This window comes from Falco rusticolus, chromosome 5 (genome assembly GCF_015220075.1).
Source record: "Falco rusticolus isolate bFalRus1 chromosome 5, bFalRus1.pri, whole genome shotgun sequence".
NCBI classification, from domain to species: domain Eukaryota; kingdom Metazoa; phylum Chordata; class Aves; order Falconiformes; family Falconidae; genus Falco; species Falco rusticolus.
In genome coordinates, this window is record NC_051191.1 from 44,399,669 (window position 1) to 44,411,837 (window position 12,169).

General features: G+C 36.7%; 1 protein-coding gene across 4 annotated transcripts in view; it reads right to left on the reverse strand.

Annotated features, from left to right (window-relative positions):
• DOCK4 (dedicator of cytokinesis 4) overlaps nt 1-12,169 on the reverse strand; it is a 256,389-nt gene that overhangs the window by 160,094 nt on the left and 84,126 nt on the right. For all 4 annotated transcript variants that reach the window (XM_037388680.1, XM_037388679.1, XM_037388681.1 and 1 more), the window contains exons 2-5: nt 6,506-6,589; nt 5,468-5,508; nt 2,993-3,048; nt 1,047-1,143 (exon numbers count right to left, since the gene is read on the reverse strand). In XM_037388680.1, the coding sequence (XP_037244577.1) occupies nt 1,047-1,143; nt 2,993-3,048; nt 5,468-5,508; nt 6,506-6,589 (278 nt within the window). The remainder of the gene's footprint in view (nt 1-1,046; nt 1,144-2,992; nt 3,049-5,467; nt 5,509-6,505; nt 6,590-12,169) is intronic.

The window sequence follows — 12,169 nt, forward strand, 5'->3', positions numbered from 1 at the left end:
TGCACAGCCACTACTGGAATACTATATCCAGTTCTTAGTCCAGAAATGCAGCAACAAATAGAACATGGGTTAGAAACCAGGAATGGTTAAGGCTAAAAAGCATGATTTAAAGTGAAATTTGAAAAGATGGATCAACTAAGATAGTTAAACACAAAGGTAAGACTGTAAGCATCTATTAAAACAGAACAATTTCAGAGGGGCATTCTGTAGGGAGTTGTTATAAAATTACTAGGACTGGTATGAATGTAATATGAAAATATATACATAAGTACGAGAAGAAATGACAGAACAAGGAAAGGTTATGGCATAAAAGTGCCATTTCATTTAAACAAGAAGAAAACCAAACTGACCTGAAGACATTGGGGAGAGGGAGAGAAAGACCAGAGCCACAAAATATCCAGATAAGGAAAACAAGAGAACTGTGAAACATGGGACTTCAGACTTATGAAGTGTGAGATAAGGAAGAAGTTCAAAACCAGAATCCAATTCTACAATGTGCAGTACATAAATCCAGAATCAGTTCATTACTGCTAGTCAAGAACCAGCCCCAACCTCCCTCAGCAATGAGGACACAAGCTCTGGCATCGCTTGAGCTGTGTGTCATATGCAAGAGATCCTGGTCAAATAACATGGATACATCTCAGCGCTCTTAAGTGTATGAATGTGAGAGGAAATAAAAATGTGTAAGAAAATGGGTATAAATTAAATCAACTGGCTGAGATATTTTCAATAACATACTGAATTTCTATATTTCAATAAAATTCCAATAATTTGTTACACCTACTTCCAACACTTCAACTGAGCAAAGGAATCCCTAGATGCAACAGTTACACGATGAAGCTGGACAAGACACAGTCACTAAGCTGCGCAAGTTCAGCAGCAGTAGTAAGTCAACGATTGGAACAAATTAAGACATTTATTTAGTCCATAATTAGCACAGTTCAAACTGAATGCTTTTTTCTGAAATATATACTTAAACTAGAGCATCTAAAACACTGTGTCTTGAGTTGGCATTAAATCAAAGCAACGTTATTCAGGGTACTTGCCACATAGAGTTGTTTCCACATTGTTCCCCAGTCTCTTAAAGTTGACGTCATTTCTGTAATAACAGAATCTTCTGTTGGAATAACCATTTCAAATTGTCTGTAACATGCAGAAGAACACATGATATTACATAAACATTACAAATGCCATTACAGTTACTAATACAAATACCTCCTTCCTGCCAACAGGGATGCTTATCAACCTATATAGGTGCTCTTTCAGCTCATGACACTTTTCAGTTGTATATTAATCCCCATGGAAAAGTCTTCGGTGAAAATAATGTAAACCTCACGGAAAGTCTTGGTCCTTCAGAAGTCAAGGTGAGTTTTCTACTATGAGATAAGCATGTCAAAAACTACTTTCACAGCAGAGTAATTCCTGCAATTTCCAAAGGGATCTTGCTACTTTAGCTTAGATCCCAAACCAGCAATTGTTGCCACTCTTTTACATCTCTGTTTATAGAAATAAGACAAAAAAATGTCATTCCTTCAACTCCAAGAGGATACAAAGACTCAAAAGAAAACTAGCACAGTGTGAGTGAGTTCTCACCTCTTTGACGTTGGCCAAGAAAAAGTTGGATTGGCTTGGTCAAGACTAAAAACTTTCTACCACACCACCAATTCGCACAGCATCATCACTAACACTTTGCTCTGACACACAGTGTATTTCAAAGATTTGCATTCATGCCTGGATTACTTTTGTCACATAACAATGTGACAGCCCCTGGCTATGACGCACTGTAGGGCACTGAATATGTGGCCTGAATGGGAAAGACTAACAAAGGAAATAGGCAAAAACGACTGAACTCCTGGCAAGTACTGTCACAGGGGAGCTTGCTGACAAAAATTATTCCATCTTTAAGCCTTTTTTTACTATGATAGTTTACAACAACTTTATTTCACCAAACCTTCAGTATTATCTAAAACCAGTTTTAAGGGAGAAAGGATCAAGCCCACAACAAACCATACGTGGCTTGAGCTCCACACCGAACAACAGTGTTTAACAGTAATGTGGAGCCATTTTCACCTGTGGGAACAAGATTTTAAATATGAATACAGTCTTCATAATTATTTTGCTCATCATGAATCATGAACCTTCTACTCAATCATGCTCCCAAAATGAAGGTCACCTATACCTGATGTTTAAGCATCCACCTATTACGGTGAGAAACATTTTTACCCAAACAGGTTTCAAACTGTTATGTATCAGTATTAATTATATAAATAAATCATAAAATGTGAATGCTCCCAAATTAAGTAAAACATCAGAAAAAAAATTGTTGAACTAACATCACTGACAGATTTTTTTAAGTGATACATCTAAAAAAACCCCCAATAGTCAGTATTTCTTTTAGTCAGAACATTTCAGTTTAATTTTTATTTAAATTTTTATTTAAACTAATTTTAATCAATTGTTATGTTTTTTATTAACTCTTCTAAAAATGGAGAGATCAGTTGTTGTCAAAAATATTGGCTCTTCATTACCTGAAGTAGTAAAGGAAAGCACATCTCAATTCATTTACAGTTTGAGTGAAATCCTACAAAAGTTATACACTTTTTTTTTTTTTTTTTTTTTTAACAATGGGCACAACTGCTGTCCTCAAAGAAAACAACTACTCTTAAACAGCCAGCTTCTGTACAGAGTAACTTCTAATTAAGGCAATACCTTTTTCAAGCCAAACTTAGCAGCAGGAAGCAACTGTTTTCTCTTTCCTCTAGACAAAACAGACAGATATTCCCAACTGTGCTGCGTGTCTTTTCACAATACATAACTCCCAATTTTATGACCATGCAGGAGTACCAGTTTAAAAAGGACAGTAATTTCAAGTTCTGGGGCAGTAAGATATTACAACATAACAAAATCATGACTTGATTTTATAACCACAAAAGATCTTTGGTACAAGCCATTGACCATGTTTAAATATTTGAATCCAGAACATTTCACCTACCCTTTGTTCTTAACACACGCATTTTTCAAGTGAATGTAGTTGGATGGAAATATGCCCTGAAAAATAAAATAGTTTAGGTAAAACCAAAAAAACTCCCCTTATATAATTTTCAGTATAATTTAGAACCATTTAATATGCAAATGCTTGCTGAATTAAAAGTCCTCCAAATAATTACCAAAAAACACTCACAAAAAAGCATACATTCTCACTATAGATCTAATGGAAATGAAAATGCCATGATTCAGTACAGTTTAAATCCTTGAATACTTCAGAAAATTAGAACGTAAACAAGTGTAGTACATGTCGAAGATTGCTTGAGACCTCACTCCTCTTAGATGTTTTTATCAATTATTCCCACCTTGACAAAAAATGCACCAGCTGTGGGGGGGTAACATCAACTGCATGTTAAAAATAGTATCTTCAGCTAGGGTTTTTTTAAAAAAAGCAAAATAAATAAAGTTAACTATTTTTATTGAACCTTGTTAAGTAAAATACAGTCAACAAAGTTTTATTTGGTGGCTACTATACCCTGCAATGCACAAAAAGCTATGGTAGATGCCTACTAAGGAGCCTCAGTGGCCTGAAAGGAACAGTCCTTTTTTTTAAGGGCTCTCCACTGTTCTTTTGAATGGGCAGCATTGCTGCAACAGTCAAATTGCTCTTACAGGACACCAACTTTCATAAATCAGAACAATGTGCAAGATGACGCAATTAAACTTCAAGCTTCTGCCTGGGAACATAATATACTACAGCTCATTACATAATGCAATGAGGGAAAAATACCTGTACGTTCTCTTTACAATAAGTACAGCTGCATATAGCTTTCCTTTGTGATGACGGTGTCCCACTTACTTTTAACATAGACATTAGACTTCCAACAAAAATGCATCTACTATGTAGAGGCAACTGCTCTTGTAAAAGCTCCTACTCCTCTATAATGTAAAGTAGTTCAGGAGAGATCTCCCAAGGACAGTAAAGATGTACAGCCTCGCACTTGTAGCGAAGTGCCAGAAATCAGGATGGCTGCATATGCATGCTTACTGAAGACCAGCTGCCACAGATAAAATTTGAGTGTCAAAGCTGGCAGAATAAAAAGGGAAGAATCTTCTTCAGAGAATTTTTATTATTTAGTAAGAGCAATACCAATAACAAGTAGAGTTACAAGGTGCTCTTATTTTACTTTCGGAGAGACTCCCTTCAAAAATCCAATTCAGGAAACTGTTTACATTCACACCAGGAAAGCAGAAAATATATATCTCATTTCTTCACACATCAAGTCATGTTTAGAAAACCTGTTCATAACTTCTATCAACACATTTGACAGACCACAAAGCAAGACTGACAGCAAGCATGTGGTGAGAACTGCAGTAAAAGACACAGAAGATGCAATAACAAATCCCAACTGCTCATGTCTTAGAAATCAAATTGCATTATATCCATGAGGTCAAAGTAGTAAACATCGGATTAGACTCTGTGGCTAAATTTATTGTTCACACTGACCTTCCATATAAAGCAAAGGAAAATTATGTGAGCAGAGACTGCATACCTAGGCACAAAAGGCCAATTACTTATGACATGAGCACAAGAAACTTTTGAAATTAGCACACGTGCCCTATTTTGCAGCTGAAGAAGGTTGGAAACGGAAAGGGGGGAAAAAAACCCAAAGCTTACAATGGGGCTTAAAGGAGCAATAGATGATTTAAGGTCTTCTTTCATTGGCTTTAATAAGACTAAAAACTTAATGTGTTGAGAAAAAACAGAAATCTTGAAATGGTTTCCCATATGGAAAAAAAAAATAAAATCTTTCCAGTCACAGATACAAGTCAACAGGAGAGATTAAGAAAATAGAAAGACAAATAAGATAGGTAAAGCCTATACATATTCAACATGAACAAATGTTGAAATACAAATTTCATATTTCACATCTGAATGCAGAAAAAATATCCGTGAAGTCTGGTTTAGAGCACTATCAGCTACACTGCTATGGAAATAAAAACTACACATCAAAGAAAAATAAAACTAACAATATATTTTACATGACAATACAGATCTTTTATTCAACTGATACTCTGCACGTGGCTTCTATAACTAGCTGTCTCCACTGGTTGCTCCAAATTGATTTACAGCATCAAGCAAAACAGTCACAGTCTAACCAACTTTTCCAACAGTATTTACAATTCGTATTCTCAGAAGTCTTTTCCCTTCAACTTGGCTTTCTCTGAGCTCACAATCTAAAAATCAGAAATAAAAGAAAATTCACCAGAGCCTCAGATTTCTAAAGTGTCTCATCCTAATACACCGGAGTATTTCAGAGTGCAGTCCATGTCCAAATCTAATTAAAGCAATATCAATAATATACTTAACACTAAGCTTTAGGGTTTTTTTAAGTATCAAACACTGACATGGAGACTACAAACTTTTGGAAAGTAAATATCCATTTTTGCCAAAGAGTGGAAATCTGTAATTGATCTTTACCTTAACATTGGGGTTTTTTAAGGCAAATCCTCTGTACCATCCTGTGAAGAAAGAACATTTTGCTTTTTAAATTATGCAAATTGTTTCCAGATGTAAAACAGATTTCATCTTTCCCTTTTGGACAGATAGGACAATTATATAAAACTGTCAGACTTCACACATTTAAAAGACTTCCATACAATGGAAGAAAAGTCTTTTGTTTAAACCAGCTCATATTCAGATTACTTAATTCACACAATTTAAGGAGCTACTCTTTAAAACTCTATTCCCAAATGTTTCTAACATTGTAACCCAGGCACATTTTGCACTAGACACCACGCCAGACAAAAGGGAAATTGTTTCATATCCACTGTCAACATTTACAAATAATTTTGGGACTTAATGCTCTAAATCTATAAACCACATTACTATAAAAAATTCATGATATACCTGATTGAAAAGAACAGATCCTATGCCTCCTGTATCCTTACAGGTATATAATCCTGATATGAAACCAAAAAATACCTATATAATCCTAAATGATCAGAAATTCATACTGGCAGACAAGCCTTAAGCAATGTATTAAGGAGGCAGATTATGAAAAAAAGGAAACTTAATTTCTCTTACACTAGTAATGGACATTTGCTAAAATCGTATTAGTATTCTCTACCTCAGAACAGAGGCAGAAGAGAATGTTTATACTGCTTTAAGATTTGAAGTTATGACTGAATTCATTTGAAAGGGTCTTGACAGCAGCCAGGCTTCCCTTGGAAATACCAAGGAAGCATAAGAATCACAATGAGAACTCCTTGCTGTCTTAACTGTTAACCTCTATGAAAGTTTATTAAACAGAGAGATTAAATACTAAGAATGAACTGAAATTTAATTATTATAGGTATTAGAGCACACTGGAACTGTGAAAAAAATTAAGAGGTCAGAATGTGTTATATTATTGACTTCAAAAATGTGTTCATTTAAGAAATGAAGTGAATAGTAATGGGGTTAAATCAACAATATATGAAACTTCATTATCATTGGAATTCCAAACTGTGAACTCACCATCACATTTCTCTAATATTTGAACAGTGTCTCCGATCTCCAGTGATAGGCCATGTGGGACTGTCCCTCGAAAACCAGCTATTACTGAAAAATATAAGTTTCATTTACTTACAACATTAAAATACAAATTATTATTCCTCTTAACAAAAATAGTATATTAACAGGGGAAGTTAAGTTTTAGAAGAAACAGGCTTACTGAAATTTAATAATCTGTAGAAAGATTCAGAGGTTAAGCCACTTTTATGAGCAGAAAAATTAAAATATAGGACTTGGAAAAAAAACCCCACAACAAAAACATCTACAGACCTCCTTTACATGAATAGAAAGCTTCTACTGGAGAACACTGTTAGCCAGACCATAACTACCCGGAAGGACAGAAACTGTTTTATTCCAAACACTCACAGTAACACATATCAGACCTCAGAATTTTGCAAGCTGAAAGTGCCAGTATTTTTGTTGCCATCTATACCACCCACATGCCAAAAAAAGGAAAACCTTATTTCACATTTGCTTAATGGATGCTATAGAACCAACACTCCATATAATCCCAAATGTGAGGAAACAGTTAGGCGGTGCAGACCAAGAAAGCATGTTGTTTACTAGAATACATTAAGTGCACACACAATCTCCCCTGCAGCCTCCCCGAAGCCAGTAAAGCCCAGGTCATGAGCTCAGGCTGGGACAAGAGCTACAGAAATGGGCTTTCCTTGCTGGAGATAAAAAAATATCTCAGAAGCAAAATGTCTGCCAGAGCAGTGATGTTCCCAAATACTCACAATGGTCAAATTTTAAGACTTACATTGTAAGTGCTAAAAAAGTAGCCAGGTGGGTTTTTTTGGGTTTGTGGGTTTTTGTTTTTTTTTCATTCAGACTCAAAATATAATACTCAAAAGCCACTCAAAATTCTTATTCCAACTAATGCTAAAAATCCATTAACATGCTAGATAGCAATTCAGCTATTCAATCCTGTTTACTGTATCTGAAACTCTGACTTAAAATATTGCCTAATCCAGGCCATGAGACCAAGCAATAGTGATTCTGATTCTCCATATTATAATATTCTTTTGGAGCTTAATTTTGAAGCTGAAGAGGAAAACGGCCTTCTACCAGTGTTAGCAGGGTACAATGCACAAAATTACTTAGTGGCCTACCAGTGATCTTGCTGCTATCAAATATCCATCCACCTAGATTTGAAAACCCAAATCCCACAGCCAAGTGAAAAACACACCAACTCAGAGGCATGAGAAGAAATCCTGACATGTAAAAGCCTAAAGGAAACCCCATGGGTGCAGATAAGCATATGAAGTAACTACTCTTCCACCAAAGGACTGTCAAGATCTTGTCACAACAACCCATTTTGGCGGCTCTTGTCTGCTGTCAGAGGTCTCTCCTGCAACAGGCAGAGACTATGCTCAAACACCATATAACCCAGCATCCACCGCCTGTGCTTGTCAATTGTGTGTCAAAAGGCAGCAGGAGAGATTAGCTGCAATGTAGCATCACCACAAAACCCAAAAATTCATTTGTGAATCTTTGCCAGAAAGTTCCAGATTTTAAGAGTAAACCACCAGGATATGGTTTACACTATAGGATGGAATGTATAAAAATGTACAAAAAGTACATTTTTGCCAAAGCTTTCTTCAGAATCCAAAGGCTTCAAAACTCAGTGAATTCAATGATCCCTTCAATCATCATTAAATCATCATTGTGTTTAACCCATGATCTTTATTTATCCCTACTAAAAAAGCCTGTGACATTATATGTCTGGTTAGTCCCTAAGAGTTTGACGTAACATGACAAGTAGCATTGAGTTTTGGTTTGGTTTTCTTTGTTGTTGTTGTTTTTTTAATCCAAGGCATGAGTTTTGAATAGATCTCTATTCATTTTGGTGCTCCTCCTACTCTCAAGGGTAGAACTAGAATACGCCAAGATAAGCATTATGAAATAAAAACAGCTACTTTGATTCCCCTATCATGATCAAGTACACCATTTTTAAAGAAGGTTAGTTGCACGACAGTATTTTTACATTGAAAAAGTTTGTCTAAAAGTTGAAAAATGTGATTTAATTAATTTTTATACAAAGATCTAAAAATTAAATCAGCTTATTAACTATGAACAGATTAAAATAAAACCAAAACTCCCTCATTACAACGTGTATCTAATTTCCTCTGAGGCACTGGATTGACAGGAGTCATTCCAGTCACCTTTCTAGCTTGCAAGAACCAAAACCAATTTATGAAGCCTGCCAAAATAGCACCTGCAGCCACTGAAATAAAATTAAGGTATTAACAGAGGCAACATGCAAAACCAAACCAAACCCTTGCGTATTATTACAGTTGTGAGATGTCTTACTTTTAAACTCCATGAGATACAAAGAATGACAGTAATTTTCTCCTTAAGAGCCAACATATCTTGCCACATTATTATGATCTGACTTTGCCATGACATTCAGTTTGTGTTATGCAGTTACTGAATCTGTTAAAGATTTCTTTTTGGTCTTTTTTTTTTCCAAAGGAAGTTTTAAAAAAAAAAACTTTTAGGGCAAAAGGAGATTGAAATCTGGCACAGCGTAGAAAATAGCTAGAATTTGTTTTAGGGCATGTATTGAAGAGAAAAGTTATACCTTGAAATATCTTCTAGGAGGATGGCCTGGAGAGCATATCAGAAAAAGAAAGAAAGAAATGAGGGCATCACCTGAGCCACCGAGCCAGCACATTTACCCCATCGACTCATAGAAGTCTAGCTGGATTCCTGTGGAGGTCTTGCAGTGAGGTCAGGCTGAAAACAGGCAGCCCATTGTCTTTAGCAATGCCACTCAAAACAAAAGAAGGTACATCGCAGAGCAGCAGAGAACTTAATGCAAAGCACAGGAATCCACAAACTTATCACACAAATGTTTGGTTGCCTGACTTTCTAATAACCAAGTCACATTACAGAATTGGGACTGAGACAGAAGGTGGCTACTCATGTCTTTTTAGTTTATCTGTGGTGTATATAATGAAGTAGACTACACGGAGGATAACGAAGAAGTCGTGGAAGAGGTAGTTACGGTTCCACCAGAGAAGAACCCAGGGTTCAGCAGTTTAGCCATGACAAAGGGTTCCTAACCAAGTCATCTGTGGTGATGCATTTCACATCCTTCTCTGGGCCACCCTACAGTCTTATGAATCCCCATTAGACCTTAGTGCCTGTGTAATGAGCCGGGTGTTGAAGGGCCCCTTGACCATACCAGCAACTCTTGCATGGCTAAGATGGGGAACTGCACTGTTTGTACCAGGAACTCCTGTTGCCTGGCCAAGGTAGGGAATGGGAGTGGGGGACAATCAGTTATTCCTTGACAGCCCTGCAGCATTCCTGACCTGGATTATAATCTGAGTGGAACAGTACCATTGTTATTGGAATTCTGAAAAATAAATTACTCAGGTTATGGCCAGGATGGAAATTTACCAGTGACTAAAGCCAATCATCTCACAACCTTACAAAGAACAGTCCTAAGTAAGACCCTTTGAGCTCTCCTGCACTGCAGCAGACTGTGACAGCACCTCCTTCTGAGCAGGATGCCGCTCAGAGCTTGCAAACTCCCAAGTTTGTGAGGTTAGGAGGACCACTGCTGAAAGATGATGATGGGGCATGGGCTTATACATCTGCTCCTCAAGGTTCAACCCTTCACCTGTTGAGAAATGCAAATACATTTGATGCGAGTACTTCACTGAACTCAAGGGGAGCTTTTAACAGGTATACCTTTGTACATCTCTCTCCCTCCATCTATTCCTTTGGTTCTGTGTGCGGGTGTATGTGATTTGGTTTATATGCCTCATAGCAAGTATAGTATAAGTTTTGGATCCATAGTTAAATCACTGGTGTAATTCAAGTAAACCCTACTGATTCTATGATTTATTAGTCTATGATTAAGTGCTGATAAAATCTTGTGATCAACTTTAAACTGTGAATAAACCTTAGACATCCTTTAGGTTTAAACCCATTCTCCAAGTCTGAGACTAAGATTGGACCTAGATGCACCTAAACTTTATAAGGATTTTAGAAAGTAAGGGGTTCTGTTCTGAACATTGAGACTCAACAGGAGAATTTCCTTATTTTTTATATTCCTTTAGATATAAAACATTGTCCAAGTCTGAGACTAAGATTGTACCTAGACACACCTAAACTCCATGAGTTTAGAAAGCAAGTGGGTCTGTTCTGAACCTCATGACTTAACAGGAGGGTTTCTTTTATCCTTCATATTCCTCCATTAGGCATAAACTGTTGTCCAAGCCTGAGACTAAGATTAGATCTAGCTGCATCTAAGCTCCATCAGGCGTTTAGAAAGCAAGGGGGTTTACTCAACCTTGTGACTCAACAGGAGAGTCTCCCTTACCCCCTTCTGCATCTCTGATCTCTGTGCAAATCATTCTAGCTTGATTCTAACTTGATTTTCTTTCGTATGTTTCACCCATGTAATAAGTAATAGATTGAACCTTGCCATCAAACTTTGTGAAGTCACACTCCCACAAATGCATATTAAAGCTGTTTTGCTAGTACCCTTTACGGTGATTCTTCAAGCAACCTAAACCACTCATTCGCAACACTGTGATACAAATTTCATGCACTAAATCTCTTGCCCTTTCCTCCAATGACCGCATTGTTCTGCAACACTTTGCAGATGCTCCCTAATTCTTTCTCCAAGTAGTAATAAGTAAGTAATCCATCACTGTGAGGCGACCATGACTTAAGGAGTTCTCAACCTACCTTGAGAGCACTACATAGTTATCATACTCATAGAACTGGGCTTTTTATATACACAGCATTCACAGAGCCATGCACGTCAAATATGCACCATTTTCATTCTCATAATAACAGTAGCTGGTGCAATTATCACTTTCTTCTCAATTCCATTGCAACTGGATAGCAGAGGCCTTAATAAGACGACAGACAGAAGAAAAGAAATCCACTCTGAATATAGCTCAGCTACCAATATCTGCAGTCTGTGCAGATGCACTGTCCGCATGCATGCCCCCAGGAAGCTAAGTATTAAAAGCACTTACATCTAGATACATTTTTTTGTCATTGTAGTACCTGAAGGTCATAGAAATGTCCTGTTTGTGTTTGAAGCACAGGTGTAGTGACTGATGCCCGCTTCAGTCACCTCTCAACAACAGGACAAATGTGGAACTCCACAATCAAAGTTTGTAGGCAGACATCATCTCAAAACTCTTTTACAAACTGAGTTCAAATACAACAGCCAGCTCACATTAAGTATTTTCTTGCTCCCAAAGGGTACTCAGAGGGTAAGAAAGCAAGACAACAACACAGGACACAAAAGCTTAATCCATACAGAAGGTGAAGTTATATAGTGAGAACTACAGTGACATGCAATACTAAAGCAGCATTGGTTATAATGCCAAGCTTAGAATTTTTAGAGTATCACAGGTGCAGTGAAACCCAAGTTACAAAAGAACCCATTTCCTTGAGAACTATGGAGAAATAATCAGAAAGAGAAGAACCTTTATGACATAACCAGTTAAGTTACCTGAATAACTTGTAAAATTAATCAAATACTGTAATATTTTCTTAATATTCTTCCTCTACATTTCAATATAACAGAATCAGTTCAATCTGTCAACACGATGTGAAATCTTACACAACATCCTTTCTATGTGTTTCCAC